The following is a 22,994-nucleotide window of genomic DNA, read 5'->3' as shown; positions in this document are numbered from 1 at the left end:
CATCTTTAAACTTAGTTGTCAATGCAGTACTTCCTGTCAATGCCGTACGCCTCCCCAAGCTGATAAACTTCCCAATCCCTGGGATCCCCACTAACAAGGTCTCCTGTGAATCTGCCGTACGTGCTCTATCCTCATAATACTTTGCAAGTTTCTCTCCAACTGGTCAAATGCTCCAAGGAGCATTTGAACCTTCCTAGCACCTATGCAGCCCAGGCAATATATCAACCTTTCATGTGACCCTTTAAATATTAAAGTTACTGCCCGGCCAGGGGTGGCTCAGCAGTTGAGCATCGACCTAGGATCCAGGAGATCGCTATTCGATCCCCAGTTGGGTGTGCAGGAGGCCACCAATCAATGACAACTCTCATCATTGATGTTTCTATCTCTCTCTCCCTTCCTCTCTCTGAAATCGATACATTTAAAAATATTAAAGTTACTCTTCAAAATACATGTAAACACATATAAAAACCTTAAACACATTTTACCAAAAGTGTAAATTGCTGAAATAGCAGTAAGAAACTTATAAAGCCTCTATAGTTTGTAAGATTTTTATTTCTTTTTTAAATGGACATTAATACTCATTATATATTTACATCTTAAAACACCACCTAATTTAGTGAAAACAAGACACTCAATGGCACACTGGCAGAAGCTGCTTATTAACTACCAATCATTATGAAGTCATATCTATACAAAAACACTAAAAAGAATAAATAAGAATTAACTAAAGTTAATAAGAAACAAGTATAATTATAAATAATACCAGATTTTAAGCAGGAATCTGTAAAGGTTTTACTACATAAGGATTTCACTCAAAGTAGGCAAAATACATAGGAATCTCAAACTTGGAGGATACCAAGTTAATTTCCTCTTAGTTGAGGCCTATCCAACTTCAGTAACATTTCTAGATGAAGCATTTTAAAAGGATTGGTCCAGTTGGGTTTTCTCTATTTTTAACTCCTCCTCTTCATTTACAGTATTGGCAGCAGCACCATTATGTGGATTATCTAGAATGTCTTTGTTAAGTCCATCTGATTCCTCCTTGTTTAGATCCTCACCTGTATTAACATCTTCAACTGTCTGTGCCCCGGATGTGTTCATTAACAAGTCTGAAAGGGAAAGCATCATTACACATTACTTAAGCACCTACTCCAATCTTGCCTAACACAACTCTTTACAAGCTTAGGTCAAAAGAAATGATATCTATGATCATTTTAGTTCATGTTAATTACGATTACTTTCTTCCCCCCCAAAAAAGCCATTTTTATACATATATAAAGTTCATTAAAAAACACAAGAGGTCTTGGCCCTCGCCAGGTATTTCAGTTGGTTAGAGCTTAGTCCCAATATGCCAAGGTCACGGTTCGATCCCATCAGGGCACATACAAGGAAAAACCAAATAAGTGGAACAACAAATTGATATTTTTTTCTCTCTTTCTCTCTCCCTTTCTCTAAAATCAATAAATAAAATTAAAAAAAAAAATTTTTTTTTAAATGCAAGAGGTCTTGAAAGACACTGAACTCAAACTCTCAAATCACTGCCAAATGAAACTGTTCTCATTCATAATCACAACTACTGAACAGAAGTCTTAAAGATTAAATGCTCTTAACAGCTGTATGTCAAAGTGATCTATAGTAAAGGAAATTTTAGATACTTATTTCTACTTGGGCAAATTTTAAAGTCGTGTATTATAAATAAAAGATGAGCCTTAAGATGCTTATTGCCTTGATAATAACAGTAAGGAAGACACTGCTATCAACAATAATTTTATCTTCATGTAATTTTTCACATGGAAATAAAAGAGCCATTTGTAAATTTAAAAATTAAATTCATTTGATTTTCAATAATTTTCACTTGAGAATTTTATTATCTTGGGTAAAACTTGTTTTATAACATGATAATTTTTCACTACTTACTATAATTCTTATTTTCCCATTTCAAAAGGAAAAACTGGATTGGAAATTGAGAATGACATGCCATCTTGCTTCACTCAAACCAATTTGCAATTTTATTTATTTTTTATTGATTTGATTGATTGAGTGATTAAGAGAGAAACATCGACTTGTTGTTCCACTTCTTTATGCATTCACTGGTTAATTCTTGTATGTGTCCTGTCTAGGGATGAAACCCACAACCTTGGCATATTGGGTCAATGCTCTAACCAATTGAGCTACCCAGCCAGGGCTGCCATTATTATTTTTAATTTTCACCTGAGGATATTTTTTCCATCGCTTTTCAGAGACAGTAGGAGAGAGAGAGAGAGAAACATCAATGTGAGAGACACATTGATTGGTTGCCTCCCTCACAAGCCCCGACCAGGACCAGGGATTGAGCCTGCAACCCAGGCATGTGCCCTTGGCGGGAATCCAACCCAGGACCCTGCAGTCCAAGGGCCAACACTCCAACCACTGAGCCAAGCTGGCTAGAGGCTGCGATTATTTTTAAATACAGTTTTAACAAACTTGGCTGTCTAATTTTCAAACTGACAGTCTATTTTAAAAACAGCACATTTTGCCATGGCCATTGTGGCTGGGTGGGGCATCATCCCGTACAACAAAATGTTGCTGCTTCGATTCCCAGTCAGGCACATGCCCAGGTTACAGGCTCAATCCCAGGTAGGAAGCATGCAGGAGGCATCAATGTTCTACTTTCACATCGATGTTTCTCCTTCTCTCTCCCTTCCTCTCTCTAAAATAATCAACAAAAATATTGAAAAAAAATAAAAACAGCACAATTTAAGGTAGCTTTACTCGAGAGAAGGGAATGTAATGTAATCAAACTGATAGCTCACAACAAGTGACACAATGCAATTAAAAAAACATTTTAGGACCACCTATTCACATCATAGCAAATGGCTCTAAAATACTCAATGGGTATAAAAGGCATTTTATATGTTTAAGGAAAGTACCATAATAATTAATGTTCCTAATTATAATTCTAAAGATAAAATTATGTGTTACATGCTTTAAGGAGTCAAAGAAGAATATGTTTTTGACAGACTCAGAATCAATTTTAAATGATTAAAATAACTTTTAAAGAGGTACTCAACTATTCAGAAAACCATCTTGCACTCACTTATTCTTTGTGGATTGCAAATAGCTAACACGCTAACACTAACACACACACACACACTGTCTCTTTCTCTCAAGTGTACATAAACTTAATATATACTATGTCATTTTTCTATTCCTAGAGGTATTTTATTTTGGGAGGTAGTAGAGAAGTTAAAATTTCTAACATGCCCTTGCTATATTAATGGCAGCACATAAAAACCAACATAAAATTTACCATTTTCTAGGGACTGACTATTACTCAGTAGCTTTGCCTGCCTTCTTTCCAAGGCCAGCTGTTTATTTCTCTGAATTCTTTGTTGTTGCTCTTCAGTTAGGCTCCTACTTGACTCAGAAGCAAACGTCACATTTTCAGATGAGTTTGTCAAAAAGGGATCTAATTCAGCAGCAGTTACATCATGGCCATCATTTTCCCCTACTTCATCTGCAGTAGAAAAGAAAAAGTGAGTACATCTTTAGTATTAAACTAAGTAGAAAAAGAGCTCATGTAGCTATTAATTTAAAACCAGTTTAAAGTGACGAGGTGCAGACCAGAAGAAACAATTTGTGAGGCATGAGGATGTTACAAACACATGCTTGATTCAAACAAGTGAAAGTAATATTTATAAATCACTTAAAAGGGGCATTTTATGTCAAACACTAATTTAAAAATATGCATGTCCAGAAGGCTTGGCTCTGGCTGAGCGGCAACTAGTCATGCATATTTTTTAATTAGTGTACAGATTCTGTAGGGCCATGCTGGACATTAGAAGGGTTTTGGCTTTTACACTGAATAAAATAAGAAGCCACTAAAGGGCTTTGAGTGGAGGACTGACATGACTACACATTAGTTAAAAATACAAAAATATAACCCCTGCTTAATTTTTAAGAAAACCAATTGATTACAAAAGGGTAAATGAAAATTTTCTAGTAAATTTCCAACAAAAATCTTTGCATTGGTGAATGGGATTAAAAAATGAATATCAAGATTTATTAAGTACAGTTAATGATGATCTACTTCCATTTGGATTTATGTATCGCAGTAAGGTAAAAACCAAGATTTGAGGGGAAAAACAATCTACAACTACACCATCAAATCACTGATCAAGAAGTACTAGCCCAAGATTTTTTTTTTAATTCGGTAGAATACTTATTCATATTGTTCTGACTTTAAAACTGTATGGTTATGTTTTGGTGACAACAAAAATGTACATTATGATCAGCATAGTAGTAAATGTATTAGAAAAATAAGTAAATAAAATGCTCAAAACATTTTTATTTTTGTGGTGTCTGATCCAAAAGGTTTGGAGACTATTCCCTTAGGATACAAAACAAAAAAAAGATGCAACAAACAAGGCTCTCTGATACAGACCTTCTCTGTGTACCCTATATTTTAGCATGCCTGTGATTCTGTGGTCTGTATTCATTTACTCCTCTGCATACATGGCTCCCTGTATCCAAAATCACCTGTCTGACTGTTACTGCTTATATTTCAAAGTTCTTATGATGCCTCCTCTGTGAAGCTTTCCCCTCCCCTAGGTGAAAGTAACCACTCGCCCTTGCATCCTACCCTGTGCCCTGTTCATATCTGTAGTTACAGCATATATCAAATCACTGAAAACGTTATATGTCTCACTTGTTCACCAGCCTGTTAGCCTGTGAGACAAGTGGTCTCATCTTATGTATCTTTATCCCTGACCTTTAGCATACAGTACACAGCCCAAAAAGTGCTGCTGAATAAACTAACCCAGTGGTATATGCTGTGGGATCTAGTACTATAATAACTGATTCCTTTCCATATACAAAATCCTATGCCATTGGTAAATACCATATATTACCAAAAAATTAAATCATGGATTATTTAAATCACAATCTTTTATACTTTTAAAAGTGATTTATAAATAACTTGGGGGAATTCTATATGGAGCATGTATTTTCTACCATATCTACCATTTCTACCACTTCCTTAATGGTGTACATGTATATGAACACTATATTTTTACTAACAAGCACTAAACGAAAACAGCCCAGCCAGTGTGGCTCAGCGGTTGAACACTGACCTATGATCTAGGAGATAGAAGTTGATTCCCTATCAGGGTACATGCCCGGGTTGTGGGTTCCATCCCCAGTAGGGGGTGTGCAGGAGGCAGCCAATCACTGATATTTCTCTCTCTCTCTCTCCCCCCCCCTTCCTTTCTCTGAAATCAATAAAAATATATTTAAAAACAAAAACAAAAACAAACATGTATGGAGCCATCGCACAGAAAATCTGATAACTATACAGACCCTGTCGGCAGGAACCATATGTTTTGATGTGTGTGACTGCCTATGGTTGCACTGTACAGCCAACAAATGCAACCAATACCAGGCACAGTCACGTAGGATCTGCACTCTTAAGTGAAATGTAAACTATTTCTTCATCAAATTATTCTAATTTCCCAGAGCCACTTTCTTAATGGTGTACATGTTAATGACACTACATTTTTACTAACAAGCACTACAAAGGATCTGTGGGTTACCATCAGAGTTCTTAAAAGCTCATGTTCTATGGCTAAATAGATTTTTATATCTCTTAATAGCACTGCAGCCATGTCTTTAAAGAAACAAATGTCATACAAAACATTCTAAATGTACCAAAGCAATTTAACTCATTCTTATTTACTATACTTTAATTATATACTCAAAATAGACTAAGAGCCCAGTCCTGTAGTACTGTCCACACCAACTAAATCCATTTCTAAAGGAAAAATTGTTATAAAAGTAGATAAACCTATATTCTTACCATTATTGCTAATAAAATCTTCATGTAAAATAGGGAGATCAAGTCGAATTCGTTTTAAACAGGTCTGAAAATAAAGAGATATTTTTATACGTATTTTTACTAATGACATTTGGGGGGAAATGGTAATTTATTCCATTCTGAGTTTCAAAAAAGGTGTCATTTAAATAACTACTGTTCATTTTCCTTCTCTAGCAAGACAGATTTCAAAATGAAGACCCCAGCTTTAACTAACTTAGCTTTAACTAAATCTATCCTTGTACTAGTCAACATTGTGAATGATATTCATAATAATCTAAACACATACCTGAACTTCCTTTTTATTTCCCAAGTATTCAACTCTGTCAATAAAATCTTCAAATTGCAGTTTAGGGAATAGCCTATGCGCCCAGTGCTCCATGTGTCTGATTAGCGTCTTCAAGTCTTCAGCCTGGCACATAAAAATAAAAATGCTAAATAGGAAACCCATTCTCAGAACTGATCTTGTCAGCAGATTTTAAAATTGAATAGCAATGGCAAAGTCACTGGTGTCATTTTACATTTATAAGGTAAAGAAACTCTAAAAAGAAAAGTATCTATTAAGGGCTTAGAGGATGCAGTCTAAAAGAGCACTGGATACAATTTTTTTTAATCAGAGGGAAAAATAAAAGATGGAAGCATAATAAAAGTTAAAAGATAGTCGCATTTTTTTCTGGATAGTAAAGTAACACTAAAAAAAAGCTTTAATAAAATATGTCAAGATATCTTTTAGGAGTAACTAAACAAAGTGGCAGTACCCTAAATCATATATAGAGAAGAAAGCACTGAGAATTCAGCATTGTGAAAATACATTCAGAAATCCCAAGGGCAAAGTACTGAAGATCAGCAAGAACAGTTTAAACACTCTCAGACCAGAATACCTGTATTTGAAATTTAAATTTAACAATAAATTTTTTAAAAATTAAATGAAATACAAAGTTTAAATAAATTGGACTAATTAATGAGAAAAGTTCCAAATTCCAGGTTTTACCATAAAATATTTTATTCTTAACAGAATTTTAAAATAGAGTAGTTAAAAGCACAGGCTCTGGCTCAGACTACATAAATTCAAATCTCAATTCTACTACTTAACAGCTGTGACTCTGAACAAAATGCTTCTCTGTGCCTATTTCTTCATGTATAAAATGAGAATGATAATATACATACATCGGGTTATTATGAAGATTAAGTAATATAAGTAAAGCACCTGATACAAAGTGAGCACTCAAATGTTGGCAATTATTGTTGTTATTTAATCTTGTTTAAGCCAATGGTTAAGACAATCATCTCTACCAACAACAAAATATGTAATACTGAGAGTGTAATGTCTTATCATTCTCATTCTGATAATAAAGATAGACATTCTTTTAAAAATTCAATCACCTAAGATCATTTTCCAATTGTTGGGCATAGCTGGCCAGCCACCTCACAATGCCATGTTAGACTCAAGGGACACAAGAAGAGAAATATCTAAATACAATGGGAAGTCCCAAGTCATATATAAAGGAAAAAGTAGTGAGGATTCAACATTGTAATAAAATAGTAAGAATTTTCAAGGGCAAAGTACAGAAGACTAAACTCTTTCACAGCCCACCCTCACCCAGTGAAACCCAAAGTATCAACCCTTCATATAAATTTATCTTACTATGAAAATGATGAAGACTTCATAAATTCAAAGCACCAATTCATCATTACTACCTGAAAATTTCAAGGGCAATGAATTAAGTGAGCTGGTATGGCTTTAATATATCCTGATTTATGTTAGTTTTGTGGCAAAACACGACACAGGCTTATAGTCTCTTCCAGTCCACCGAAGCTGAGCAAATGTACAAGTTTTCACCCTCCCAGATTTGAAATGTTGGGATTATTTTTGACTCCTTTTGCCACCTTCCTAAATCCAATCAACTACTAGTACTGTATGTTGATCTCTACTACTACCCTATCTATCCAAACTATTTTCACCTTGTTCCACTGGTAGTGCACTGGCTTCTGAATTGCTGTCTGCTTCATCTCTTCTCTTTCCACTTATCCTGAATACCGCACCAAGATGGTGCTCACTTTTGTAACATTATTCAAGCTGGGCTATAAAATGGGAAATCTAGGCTCTGCCCTAACTGTTGTCATTGGACACTTAAAACTCTAAAACTCAGTCTCCTTAATTAAATAATGGGAACAACACCTATCCCACAAATTGGGAATTAAAAGAATATATTTGAAAATACTTCATAAACTGCAAAGCTCTATAAAGATATCATCTGCAAAAAAATGTATCTACATGATTCAAAGATAAGAAAAATTTTAAATGTACATTTGTCCAGTGATTCACAATTCTTAAATATCTCCATTTTTCAACAAAACTTAACTGATGCCTATTATGAACCAGGCATGGTGCCATATCTTGGGGACATGTAAGTGATCAATACAGGTAAAGTCCTTGCACTCATAAAGCTTAAGACCACTCTCTGAAGTAGATAAAGTAAACTTTATTCCTCAAAATTATAAAGTACAAACTCACGCTTACTGACTCAGATATGATTTACTAAAGCCATACTGTGCAAAACCAAGACTAGAAGACATGTTTTCTGATTCTTCTAACAATGCCTTTTCCAAATCATAGTTTCTCAAAAGATATGATGATGAGTGACTGTATCTGTGAAACACTCCAAGAATTCCTAACAGGCCCAGTTTTATAGATATATTCATCCCTACATATGAGTGACTTCTGCATACATGGATACAACCAATTGTGGGATAAAAATATTCAGGCAAAAAAAATGTTATTCTGTTGCTAACATGTGCTATGTAGTTAGACCTATGATGGTTGCTGCGTCTGTAGTGAACATGTACAGACTTCTTTTCTTGTCATTATTTCCTAAACAATGTAATATAACAACTATTTACTTAACATTCACATTGTATTAGGCATTACAAGTAATCTAAAGATAACTTAAAGTAGGTTATGTGCAAATACTATGCCATTTTATATAATGAACTTGAGCATCTGTGGATTTTGGCATCCGCCATGGTCCTGGAACCAATCCCCCATGCATGAGGACAACTGTATCTTAAAAAACAAAGGTCTAAAATAAAAACCAGATACTTCTTACCTCATGACCTTTACCTTTGAATTTTGTCTTATCAAACACATGTCTTAATGCTGGAAGCCCTCTTTCTGAAATTAATCTGTGAAAAGAAATATGTTTTTAATTCCAAGTTTTCTAGAGCTTTCAAGGCCAAAACAAGACCATAAGAAAAGACATTATCTGAACTGAAAAAAATCTTTATAAATATCTTATGTCCAAATCATCCCAATCAAAAGGCTGTAACATAAGAAGAAAAAAAAAAAAGTTAAAAAAAAAAGTGCAAATGTTTAAGGAAATAGTAAATATACCTCTGAGCATCCAGCTTGGGTATATTCCTTTTAACTGTTCTCTTTGGAGGTACAAGAACAGGTGCTCCTCTTCCTGACTCTGGTGAAATATAACAAAATTTAATATTACTTGAATAACTTAAACCTCACTTATAAAATGTATCTTTTATTAGCTGACAGACGGATAACTGAACACATTTTTTTGGAACTCTATACAGACCGTCATCAGGTTCAGCTTCTTCAGCATCTCCTCTCTCTGGAGAAGCTGGAGGTGGGAAAGGAGGAAAAGTTTCATCTTCTACATGCTCATAATCTGGTAGGTCAATCAACCCATTCTCCTGTGGTTCCAGCATCTTTTCCTCTGGGGGAAAAAAAGTAAACATGTTTATTCATCCAAGTAGACTTTCTATTACACAGTTAAGATCCACCTACAGCAAAATTCAAGTGTTTGTCAGTTAAACCATATTTCAAACTCACACATGATGAAAAGAAGTGGGGATGATAATTGTTATGGAAAAAAGAACTGGGCTAAAAATGAGAACCCAAGACAAACATCACATGATCTTGCTTATACGTGGAATCTAAAGAACTTAATAAACTGATGAACAGAATAGATTCAATGACATAGAAGCACAGATGAGACTGACGAATGTCAGAGGGATGGAGGAAGGCAGGTGGGTAGAGGGGGAGAGAGTAAAGAATTTATGTGCATATATGCACAACCCAAGGACATGGACAATGGTGGGGAGAGGGACTGGGGAGAGGGATGGGATGGGGTGGAACGGGTCATTGGGGAGAAAAAGGGACATCTGTAATATTTTAAACAAAAATAAAATAAAAAATAAAAATAAAAAAAGAGAACCCAGTTCTAATGTATACCCTACCACTAAATAACAGTATTAATTTTGAACAAGTCATTTTTACCTCAACTGTTGAGCTTTCTTTATCATAAAATGATTTAGGCTTTTCAGAGGGTTTCAAACTATGGTCCAAATGGGTGTGAAATATGCGGAAGATGGGTACCTCACCTGCCACTTTAAAGGTTTCCCTTGAAGAAACAGAAATAATCCTCAGGTTGATAACTTGAAAGAATACTTTTCAGTACCATCTAACTTGAACTCTCAGCAACAGCTGACACTTTTGATCAGTTCCTTTTTCTGGAAAAGCATTTCCACTGACTTTTGAAACATAGTACTCACCTGGTTTGCCTCCCTTTCTGGACATTCCTCTTGTATCTTCTTTGAAGATTCATATTTCTCTAACCTGGTCAGTAAGTATCCAAGACTCCATCCTAGGCTCTCTTCACTCATTTATGCACATGGCTTTAATAAGCATTTACAGATGACTCACTAATTTATCTCCATCCTAGACATCACATCTGAGCTCCAGATCCCCACTTTTCATTTTACAGCTCTTAAATTTCTCAAAGTTGTCTGGCTGGCATGGGTCAGTGGTTAAGCATCAACCTATAACCCAGGAGATCAACGTTCAATTCCCACTCAGGGCACATGCCCCGGTTGCGGGCTCAATCCCCAGTAGGGTGTACAGGTGTGAGAGAGTGACTCTCTCATCACTGATGTTTCTATATCTCTCCCTCTCCCTTCCCCTCTCTGAAATAAAGACACACACACACACACACACACACACACCACCCCCCCACCCCCCCTATGTAAATTTCTCAAAGGCACCTAAAACCAAACAAAACCAAACTTCTAATTTTCCCAATTCACTGAATGACATCTATCCAGCTAAGTAAGTCAGAAACCTACAAGTCATCCTTGACACTTCCTTCCCTCTACATATCCTGTCCATTTTACCTCGTAAATATCCCTTGAATCGGTTCTTCTCCCTATCTCCACAACCACTTCCTAACATTTCTACTTGGATTACTCTGTTACTCCTATCCGCTTTTGCCTTTTCTGAAACATTCTCCATATTACAGCTAAGTTGAACCTATGGAGTGTAAAGCTGATCACTTTACCACTTGCCTTAAATATTTCAATGGCTTCCTTCTGCTCTTAGCATAATGATAAAACTCTAAGGCTCAGCATGGTTTGGCACCCTCCTACTTCAGGTTCACTTCACAACACTCTTCATGCTCTTTTCTTTCAGTTCTTTGAAAGAGCCACTAGACTTTTGCAAAGGACATTTCCTATCTTGAAGGCTCTTCCTTGACTCCTAACCTCTTTCAGATCTCCACTATCACTTCCACAGAAAAGTCCAGCCCAATTTCCCTAAACTAAATCCTCCTATAATAAGCCTTCACAGTGATTATTTAATTAATGTTCGTCTCCCATACTAGGCTGCAGCTCTAAAAGGGCAAAGACCAAGTAGGTCTCTCTGTGCTTCACCATTGCATTCCCAACGCTGGTACACAGCAGATGCTCAACATGTATTTGTTGAATGAAGGAATGAAGAAAAGAATTCCAAAGGTTCCCCCCAAACTGTAAAATTACTGGAGCTAGATGATCTCTAGACTCTCCAATTCCCATGACCATAATACATAAAAACAAAGTAAATATCAACTCTTGATGATGACCCAGTTTCTTCAAATAAGGTTCAAGAACCATAGATTTTCAAAATTGAAAGAAAGGCATAATCTCTCAAGTAGCTTCCTATCTACAAAAAATATATTTAGCCCCCTTCTAGTTAAGCTCTGTAGGAAGAAATGGGGTTCACATCTTTGAGGCCATCAGGGAGCTCTGAGTTTGATGACAGGACACAAACTATATTAAGTGTGGTGAGATGAAATGTAAGGAACTGGCCGAGCAGGGGTGGGGCTGTAAACTGAGAGTGAACAAGTCATCTCTATTCCTCTTCCTTTTTAAATTTAATTTTATATCTTATATCTTTCACTTCTTGATAATGGTTGCATTGTCTCTTTACTGTCTCTGTTTAGACATAGATGAAATTCTCTTAACTTCTTCCTCTAGTCCTCAAACTCCCAGAGGAATTAACGTAACAAAGAAATGTAATGTCCAAACTACAGTTCGTTTCCAGGGCCCTTTAGATGTCCAAGGTCCAACTTTTTCCAAGTTATCAACACAGAAGCCCCGTTAGCAAGGGAGGTTGTACCAGACCGACTCGACATCGCTCTTTGCTAACCATCCCTGGAAACACTGCATTGCCCATCCCATCCATTCCCCAACACCCTCATTCCCGCTCCCGTCTATTCCCTCACTTCAACTTCACTCAACAGTCACCGCACGCCTTTTATGTTCAGAAGCTATTACAGAAGCTGGCCACGTAAAGATGTCTCTGACACACGTTCCCTCCCGCTAAAAGGCTAGGTTTAGTGAGGGGCAGACCCGAAACAGAAACAAAAAGTCAACATGCCCGCCTTTGTCCCCACCGGTCTCCTCTCCCCACAGGTCCAGGCCGGTCAGGCCTCGCCTGTTTGGCTCAGCCCAAGGCCACCTCAGTCCTGTACTCCACCCTCCTCACTCCGGCCTTTGCTACTACTCCCCAGCACCCCGGCTCTTCCGCCCGAGACCCTCGGCCACTTCTCTCCTCAGGGACTTCACTCTCCCGATGCCCACTCTCACCTCACGCAGACAGCAGAGGCCACAGCGCCCGGCTTGGCGCCGTTAGAGAGCCGCGCTTCTCGCGAGACTCTAAAGCTACCGCGAAAAGAGGCCTCCGCACTTGGCGCCAAATCCGCGCACGGCCCGGAAGTAGCTGCCGGACCCTCCTCCCTCAGGTCACGCCCACACGCGTCCGACCCCGCCTTCCTCGGGCCCCGCCCATCCCACCGCTCCCCTCCCCACAGCTTCCTTCCTCCCGCATCCCTCGGAGGGGTTCGGCCTCATCATTTGCATAAAGCTCACCTTTGCTATGCTCTCGGCGTTTAGACTGTAGGAACAGGTCTGTTTTTTAGAAAACTGGATCGTGGATGGAGTAGGAAGGACACAGGCAAACAATTTTATGAGAAACTACTCATTCTTCAGAATTAACAGAATATCTTGAACATGGATTTTTATTAATTGCTTATTGAATGATGAGCTGAGATTAAAAAAGGAGTAAAGAGTTAGTGTTAGGAGTGTAGACACAAAGAAGAATGTCAAAGGTTTGTGACTCTTAATTTTTAAGTGAGTCCAAATGTAATCATATTTGTTTCCATATACACATGCACACTAGCACACAAAACTGGAGGGAAATAGACATGTAACACTTGTGGGGATGGGACCTGGGCATACGGGACAGGGTGGGATGAGGACTTAACTCTACTTTTTTTTGAACATATAATTGTATTAACTATTCAAAAGACCAAAAAAAGTTATCTGCAGCAAATATAGCATCAAGATTTGACAAGCCAGGAACATAAATGTTTGTAACAATATTCTGTTTTTCTGTAGCTTGGAATATTTCATTAAAATTATAAAACAATAAATCAAGGATGTGAAAATATAAAATAAATTATAAGCTTTATCTAAAATTATGTGTGCAAATATGTATATATACCACATTTTCCTTAGTTTTATGGTTTATTTCTATATATGCAAGATAATTATATTAATATTAAGCAATTAACTAAATTAACATTAACTTGAACAGGAACTATGTCATCCTCAAGAGGCAAGAGACTTCTTCTAATTATCCGGATAGTCTATATTCTCTACTGAATGTCTAATAAAGTAGATATAAACACACTTTGAGAAATTAAAAAGTTATATACCACCCTTCTCACCCTACAAAACAAAAAAAGCCCAGAGCAAAAGCTCTGAGAGTTTGAATCTCATTTCTATCATTTAGTACTTGATGAATTTTGACTATGCTTCAGTTTCCTCATTATTAATAATACTACCTACTTTGTAGGGTTATGAGGATTAAATAATAGTATTTAATAAATGTTACCTATTATTATCTATATAATTTTTAGAATGTTTGACCTTTTTAGAAAATGTAAATACCTTGGCAAATAATTGTTTGTGAGCCCATGTGAATATAACTACCACAGTTGTAAGGCATTGACATATTATTGTCAAAGACTAATAATTGTTTCTTTTTTTCATATGTGAGGAATACTAGAATTATATTTTCCTTAGCAATTTCATCAGAGATATAAAAGATAGCTTTCCCATAGTCCATAGCATTAAAACTTTTTAAACAATATTTTAAAAAATGGTGTTAATAAAAAATAAACCATTAAAGACCAAAGATTAAGTATGTAGTGTAAAAGTTATTCTGGCAAGCGGGGAACTGAGTCCAGAGATGAGGTTTGAAAGAAGAGAAATGGCACAAATCTTTCAAAGCAAAAAGACAATGAACTTTCTCTAGCCCACATTTCAAAAGCAAATCTATGAATCTTGTTGATTGGCTGGTGCTATTTGGGGTTATCACTTAGGTAAGCGCTGGACTGGCTGGTGGTAGGAGTCTGCTGTGTACTTGAGGACTCCACCTCAAGATTATGGTATCTACTTGCCCCTCCCTGCCTTGTACTGGCAGCTGGAGTCACATCACCCAGTTAGGTCTGCATCAGCATTAGCAATCAAGGTGGCTAGGCGGGGGATTATGAGTTAGGATCTGGTTCAGCTACAAATACCAGAAAAAGTAAACTAAAATAACAAACAAGATAGAAACTTTGTCTTTCGAAAGTCCACAGTTGTTATGGTGCTCCATGGTGTTAGGAATCCAGTCTCCTGTCTTGCTTTACCATGTGAGTATTACATTCTCAAGATCTCCCATTGTCCATAGCTCCTGGAGCTCCAGCTGCATTCCAGTCAGCAGGAAGGAGGAAAAAGGGAAGGCCCCACATTTTAAGAACATTTCCCAAAAGTCGCATACAACAATTCTGGTTACATCCAGAGTATAATCCTATGACCACACATAGCTGCAAAAGAAGCTAGGAATATAATCTTTATTCTTGATGGTCATGGTCCAATAAAAATTCAGGGTTTCTATTACTGTGGAAGAGGGGTGAAAAGATGTTGAGGGACAACTAACAGACTGCCGCATATAACAACATAGAAAAAAATTAAGCTAATATTAATTTTGCAAACCTACAATTTTAGAGTGTTTCCAAAAGTAAATATTAAGAATGTGAATAGCTAGTACTTTCACAATAATGCACACAAGCAATTCTTAGCACAAGAAAACTGTAATGTCACTGTACATTGTATCATGCCTTTCAGAATCTTTCCCTAGAATATATCTTCAAACTACAATATCGGCTTTACTAAGAACTAAAAGTCTGACCATGATCAAATCACTTTATTGCTCTGTTTTCTCCTTTGTAATACAAGAGGTATAGATTAGATGACCCCAAAGGTACTGTTTTAATGGGGGATAGTGAAGGATAATAAATCAATAGGCACTTATTAAGTGTTATGTGTTTTAGGTATAAAATAATCTTTGAACGCCCTTTCTATGTTTGAGGATTCCCACCATCTTATGAATTCATCCCAAAGACAGAAGAGAAAAACTCAGCTTCTTAGGTTCCATATAGTTGGGTGTATACTGGGTACCCCGGTTCCACAACTGAATGAGATTTCAGGTCAGAAGAGGGCAAAGTGAAGATGGAGGCACCATTTGCAATCCATTCTGAAAAAAAAAATACAAAAACCCACCACCACCACCACCACCAACAAAAACAGCTTCCAAGGGCAGTGGGGCTAGAGGTACCAGTGTCCAATGTCAGTGGTGAGAGTGGAAGTCCACTTTTCCCCAGTGGGGTTACCAGTAGGATCTCCACTAGAGCATCACAACAGCACAATTTCGGTATCAGTCCTCATTTTCTGCTTACTTAGAAATTATAGGAGCCATCTGCATCCTTTAATAAATTTCTGTTTAAGCTAGTAATGAGACTAGATTCTGTTATTTGCAATGAACAACACTAACATACACTGACTAGTTATAAATGATAAGACAATATACAATTAAATGCTGATTTGCTTGGAACCCAAAAGTTGATAAGTGTTAGAGGAAAGAAAGATGAACAAGAGCTGGAGTAGTCAGGGAAGACTTCTGGAAAGATCTGGAACTTGAGCAGAACCTGGGAATTAGGTAAGATTTGGATAGATATAGGAGAAGGTGCCCTAAGATAAGAGAAGTAACAGAAGCATAAAAAATGATTGAGCTTCGATAAGGAGGCTGACCTAATTGACTCAGATTGTGTTGCTGGGAAAAATGAAAAATAATGTTAAGATAGCTACTTCGAACTAAGGGAGATCTCAGCATAGATTCTTTTTTCCCCAGAACCTCTAAAAGGTTTTAAATACCTTTACATATTTGATGTCCACAATATATGTAATACTTATGTATGTTATAAAGCACAACAAAATATACACACCTGAGAACATACCATCCAACCTGAGAACTAGCCAGTATTTTACATCTAGCTATGTGCTTATCAGTTCTCCCATTCCTCTGCATCTGCCATCCTACTGAAATCGCTGCTACCCTGAGTTTTGTATTTGTCATTCCTTTTAAAAGTAGTTTTAGTATATATGTATAGGACTAAACAATATAAGCAACATGTTGTTTAACATTACTTGTTTTTGAGCTTTATAAAAATGCTATCAAACTGTATGCAATCTGCTTGGACTTCCTTTTCTCATTCCATATTTTATTCTGTGATTTTTTCATATTGTTTCATATGGCTGTAGTATAGAAATTTGTCACTGCTGTATACTATTTTATTATTGAATATACCACAGTTTATGTAACCATTCTCTTGTTGATAAACATTTGGAATGGTTTGAGTTTTTTTGCAACTGAGAGCAGTGCTGCTATTAAGCATTCTTACATGTATTTTATACGTGAGTGTTATTTATGTACAGGGTGAGGCAAAAGAAGGTTTACAGTTGTTCGTATGGAAAATAATACAATAATTAATAAATAAAATAAGAATAAACTATTTCATGTACTCACAACTGTAAACCTACTTTTACCCTGTCTTGTATCGATTGTTATATATAAAGCAAAGGAGCAAAGGCCTTGAAAAGACGGGGGAAATGGGATCCAGATCGCAGGTGGAAGGGATAGCCTTTGATGGGAGGATGCAGCACTTCTCTCCACTCTAATATGAAGGATGAGAAGTTTGACTGTAGGTGTATTATTTGGTTTGTGAAAGGAAGGGATCAGAGAAGATGACGGGGTCATTGCAGGGTTGAAGTTTGCCCAAGTAAGTACAATGGAAAGAAAAAGAAACATTATTTGAAGTATTTGCAGGAAGTGATGAACCTTGCAATCTGAACAGGATGACAGGAGGAGACTGAGTGAAGGTGGAGGAGTGAATGAATCTGAGCTTGGATAGGTCCAAGGCTTGTTTCCAGGAGAGCACTTGAGCAAGTAAGCCCATTGTAGTCAAAAGATAGACAGTTAAACTTGTGATACTGGAGGTTGCACCATTTCAGAATCACACAAAGGCCCAAGATAAATACAACTGACTGAACACTTTCACTGACTGTGGAAGTTAAAGGCCCTCCCAAGATTTTGTAAATACTCAGTGAGACCTAGGTCTCCAGGTTCATCTGGGCCTCTGAGCTTCTGAATTTGTCATGTTATTTATGTCTAGGACCACTTTAATTTAGGCCCTTTCTTCAGTTTCAAAAATAAAAGTCACTTATTTAGTAGATGTAGGCACTTTGTGAGGTTCCTGGAGAGAGGGTTACATCATATCTGGCAAAGCCTTCATCTTCAAGCTACCTTCCCCACTCTTCTCTCTTTTTCCCATCTCCTCTGTTACAGAGACCACTTTTCTGTCTTTGTAAGCTTGGAGCAATTGACACCCTCAGGATAGGAGGAGGAGGCAGCGTATGTGGGTGCTCACCAACATTGAGCACTTATTACAATGCAGTATTCTTCCTCACAAGAACATTTCTCTCCCTTGGAGGACTTTAGTGTTATCCATTAAGGTAGTAAAATGTACTTTACCTCCACCCAAATAGAATTTAATGGAAACAAAGGGTGATAAGAAAGTACAGTCTTGCACTTCACAATGACGTTTCACTCAACAATATATGGATGGTGATTCCATAAGACTATAATGAAGCTGAAATATTCCTATTACCTAGTGATGTCCTAAAGTTGTAGCCCCAATAGGACCTGGAGTGTGGCTATGAGGATGATTATAAGTTGGCTTTGTGAATTCTACCTGATTTTCTCATGGGAGTCACCCTCTCTCCTTTCTTTCCTCCCTCCTCCCCTCCTCCTGTCTCTCCCCCAAAGTGCTCAGGTGCAAATGGAGAGGAGCCAGGAACTGCTGGTCCAAAGACACACATTTTCCACACCCACCCCCAACCCCCGGGGCCTTGGACACCTTTTTTGGGAATTTGATAGTCTTAGCACAAGACATCACTCATGTGCTTTGGTGATGCTGGTATAACTGAACCTAACTGTACCACCAGCCATCTAAAAGTACTGTACTTACCATTGTATTATAGTTGCCTACAGTACTCAATACAGTAACATGCTGTCCAGGTTGGTAGCCTAGGAGCAATAGGCTATGCTATATAGCCTATGTGTATAGTAGGCTAATATCATCTAGGTTTGTGTAAGTACATTTTATGATGTTCACACAAGGAGGTAATCACCTAATGACATATTTCTCAGAAAGTATTCTTGTCAGTAAGCAGCGCATGACTGTATTTCCAAGGTAAGGTGGAGTTAGAAGCAAGCACTCAACCATCTAACAGATTGAAACAGGCACTATTTGATTTTCATGTCTCACATTTTCTAATTATTTCTTCTGTGTTCCCAATAGAAAGGAATTTTGCAATTCTGAAAAATACTTTAAAAAAGAAAAACATATTAGGAACTTTTTGGCTCTCATAATTTAAAAATGTTTATGTTCAAATGTTTCCTAAGAGCATTCTCACCAGGTGAGGGAGCTGGGGAGTGGTTCTTTAAGCTTTTCATGACCAAAGAGCATGTTTTAAAGATTTAAAGTTTAAGAGATGTTATTCAAAATATGGAAGAAAATTTCTCTAATGGCATTCAAATGGCAAAAGTTTGTAAACTATAACATAAAAAACATGAACTACAAAAGACAAGATCAATAAATTGGACTTCACCAAAATTAAAAATTGTTCTTCAAAGAAAATTAAAAGACAAGTTACAAGTAGGGAGAATTTAGTTGCAAATCATATATTTGATAAAGGACTTGAACTCTTACAACTCAATAACAAGACAGACAACCCAATTCAAAATGGGCAAAAGATTTAAACATTCACTTCACCAAAGAAGATATATGGATGTCAAATAAGCACATAAAAAGATGCTTGATATCATTAGTAAGGAAGGAAATGCAAATTAAAACCACAATGAGATACCACTATACCTCCACTAGAATGGCTAAAATTTAAAAGACTGATCAGACCAGATATTGGCAAAGATGACAACTGGAACTGTCCTAAACTGCTGATGGAAATGAAAAATAGCTTAAATAGTTTGGAAGTTTCTTTAAAAGTTAAACAATCACCTACCATATGACTAAGCCACTTTACTTGTAGGTATCTACCCAAGAGAAATGAAGACATAGCCATATAAAGATTTGTACACAGATGTAGCTTTATTTGAAATAGCCAAAAAAACCTGGAAATGACAAAAATATCCATCAAAAGATGAACAGATAAACAAATTGTGGTATAACCACAAAATGACATACTACTCAGCAATCAATAGACTATGGAAATACACAGAAAGTGATTACTCATTCAATTCCTATAAAGTAACAGGACCCAAATTCAGTGCTATATACCCTCAATAACTGGGAACTCAATAAATGTAACAAAATTAATTTAAATACAATTGAGACAACTTTATTCTATATTTTAAAAACATTTCTTAGGCCCTAGCTGGTTTGACTTAATGGTTAGAGCATCGACCAGCAGACTGAAGGGTCCTGGGTTTGATTCTGTCCAAAGGGCCCGTAGCTCAGTTGCAGGCTCAATGCTGGGCCCCGGTGGGGTGTGTGTGGGAGGCAACCATCTGATGTTTCTCTCTCACATCGATGTTTCTCTCTCTTTCTCTCCCTTCCACTGTCTTTGAAAAGCAATGAAAAAAATATCATTGGATGACCATTAAAAAAATAAAGACATTTCTTAGATTTTGAATCTTTTTTTTTTAATCCTCACCCAAGGATATGTTTTTTTAAATTTATCTTTATTGTTCAAAGTATTACACATATTCCCTCTTTATTTCCAAATTGATCCCCTCCACCCTGCATCTGCCCTCAGCCCCCCAGGCCTTCACCACACTATTGTCTGTGTTCACAGATTATGCATATAGGCATATCAATTTTTTGATTAATCTCTCTCCATCCCCCCACCCCCACCTTCCCACTGAGATTCATCAGTCTGTTCCATGCTTCTGTGTCTCTGGATCTATTTTGTTCCTCAATCTATTTTGTTTATTAGATTCCACATATGAGTGAGATCATGTAAAACTGAATCAGAAAGAATCAGAAAACCTGAATAGGCTAGTAGCAACTGATGAAATCAAAGCAGTAATAATAAATAAATAAATAACCAGCAAACAAAAGCCCTGGTCTGGATGGGCTTCACAGGGGAGCTTTCTAATTCTTTAAGTTGTAGGGTTAGATAGTTCACTAAAGATTTTTCTTGCTTTTTGAGGTAGGCCTGCAGTGCTATGACCTTCTCTCCTAGGACCGCTTTCGCTGTGTCCCATAGATTTTGGGTTGTTGTGTGGTCATTTTCATTTTTTCCAGGAAGTTTTTTTTTTTTTTTTGGTAATAAATGTCAGGTGTTCATATATTCAAAGAAAAATACTTCGGGCAGGGGAAGGCAGACAAAGGATAACTGTGGGGGGAGGGGGGCTTGGGGGGGAAGGGAGATGTGTGAGTGCTCCCTCATAAAATAATGACATAAAAAGTCTTCCTGGTATGATGACATTTGAACAGAGAACCAAAAGAAGTGACAGAGCAAGCTGAATGGATGGATACACAGAAGAGCATTTCAGGATCAGGGAACAGAGGTCCCTCAATGACAGAATGCTAACTTTCTAAAACCACAATTGAGTATAACACAATCACTACTACATACTGGTTATGACAACTCAAAAGGGTAGAAATAAAAGTCGGCACAGTGTTGATTAAATGGGAATCAGGAACAGCTTTCTATGTAACTCCAAAAAAAATCTAATCCAGATTTACCTCCTCTACCAGCTGGACACCATAGTCCCTTTTATTTGGCTGAATGGTCACACCTCTTCCACTGACAAGCTGCGTTAAGTCAATAGGTTGAGTAGGATCAACTAGACCCAAATCAATAAGATATTGCAGTCTGTTGAGACTCAAAGGTTGATACTGATGTCTGAAGCTATGTCCTTCATTAAACCCATATTTGGGGATTCGGAGGTAAAACGGGGTCTGGCCTCCCTTGAAGCCCAGTCAGGGCCGGGTTTCTTTGAATATATGAACACTTGCCGTTCTCCTTCATGGCCTCTACCACATTTTCTACCTCTTCACTGACCTCTTGGTCGTCTTTCCAGTCTCCTGGAGCCTGGATTTGGCTTTAAGTTGGCCAGACTCACACAGGGCAGGGCCTGGAGCAAGTCCAGAGCCCTGCACCCACCGCCTCGCATGGGACCGGCGAGGCCCAGAACTTCCAAGGGCGCCCCAGCACACCTTGGAGCCCACGTGGTCCACCAGGAAGTTTTTGATTTCTTTCTTGATCTTATTGGTAGCCCATTCATTGTTTAATAACATGTTATTTAGCCTCCATGTGTTTGAAGATTTTTGAATGTTTTTACTGTAGTTGATTTCTTATTTTATGCCTTTGTGATCTGAGATGCTCGATATGATTTCAATCTTCTTGAACTTGTAGAGACTTGTTTTGTGTCCTAACATGTGGGCTGTCTTTGAGAATGACCCATGTGCACTTGAGAGGAATGTATATTCTGCAGCTTTGGGGTGAAATGTTCTGTAAACAATAATTAAATCCATCTTATCTAGTGTGCTATTTAGTCACTGTTTCTGAGTTGACTTTTTGTCTGGAAGATCTATCCAATGAAGTCAGTGGGGTGCCAAAGTCCACCACTATGACTATATTGCTGTTGATCCCCCCCTTAAAGTCCTTAAGGTTATTATTGATAGGTTCTTATTTATTGCCATTTTAATTCTTTATGCCTATGTTCTTTCTCTATTTCTTCTTATTATTACAGCAGTCCCTTTAACATTTCTTGTAATGCTTCCATTTCTACTTCTAATTACAGCAGTCCCTTTAACATTTCCTGCAATGCTGGTTTGATGGTGATAAACTCCTTCAGCCTTTTTTTTGTCTGAGGAGCTCTTTATTTCACCATCTATTCTGAATGATAGCCTTGCTGGATAGAGTAGTCTTGGTTTCAGATCCTTGTTTTGCATTATCTTGAATACTTCATGCCATTCACTTCTGGCCTATAGAGTTTCTGATGAGAAGAAGGCTGACAACCTTATGGGAGGTTCTTTGTAGGTAACAGATTTGCTTTTCTCTTGCTGCCTTTAATACTCTTGCTTTGAATTTTTGGCATTTTAACTATGATGTGTCTGGGCATGGGCTTCTGTGGATTCTTCTCGCTTTAGACTCTCTGTACCCCCTGAACTTGTGTGACTTTTTCCTTTACCAGGTTAGGGAAGTTTTCTGACATTATTTCTTCAAATAGGTTCTCTAACCCTTGCTTACTTTTTTTTTTAAAAATATATCTTTATTGATTTCAGAGAGAGGAAAGGAGAGGGAGAGAGAGAGATAGAAACATCAATGATGAGAGAGCCATTGATTGAGCCCGCAACCCGGGCATGTGCCCTGACCGGGAATCGAACCCCGATCGCCTGGATCC

General features: G+C 37.4%; 1 protein-coding gene and 1 non-coding gene across 5 annotated transcripts; both read right to left on the bottom strand.

The window, feature by feature from the left end:
• Positions 1 to 534: 534 nt before the first annotated feature.
• On the bottom strand, positions 535 to 13,182 carry TIPIN (TIMELESS interacting protein). Of its 4 annotated transcripts, none has more exons than XM_016208641.2 (8): positions 13,046 to 13,182; positions 9,439 to 9,579; positions 9,240 to 9,318; positions 8,956 to 9,031; positions 6,138 to 6,260; positions 5,834 to 5,897; positions 3,290 to 3,496; positions 535 to 1,109 (listed from the first exon to the last, which is right to left on the bottom strand). In XM_016208641.2, exons 2-8 carry the CDS (start codon positions 9,569 to 9,571, stop codon positions 919 to 921), a joined length of 873 nt encoding a protein of 290 aa, XP_016064127.2. In that variant the 5' UTR covers positions 9,572 to 9,579; positions 13,046 to 13,182; the 3' UTR covers positions 535 to 918. The 4 variants fall into 4 exon arrangements, with proteins under 4 accessions (XP_016064127.2, XP_016064130.2, XP_016064126.2 ...); XM_016208644.2 differs by lacking the exon at positions 13,046 to 13,182 and adding an exon at positions 12,764 to 12,786; XM_016208640.2 differs by lacking the exon at positions 13,046 to 13,182 and adding an exon at positions 10,418 to 10,777.
• On the bottom strand, positions 5,294 to 5,429 carry LOC148094103 (small Cajal body-specific RNA 14). Its single transcript, XR_015716526.1, has one exon.
• Positions 13,183 to 22,994: the final 9,812 nt, after the last annotated feature.

Source organism: Miniopterus natalensis, chromosome 1 (assembly GCF_054644295.1).
Source record: "Miniopterus natalensis isolate mMinNat1 chromosome 1, mMinNat1.hap1, whole genome shotgun sequence".
Classification (NCBI taxonomy): Eukaryota; Metazoa; Chordata; class Mammalia; order Chiroptera; family Miniopteridae; genus Miniopterus; species Miniopterus natalensis.
This window is presented reverse-complemented; position numbering and strand designations above follow the sequence as displayed.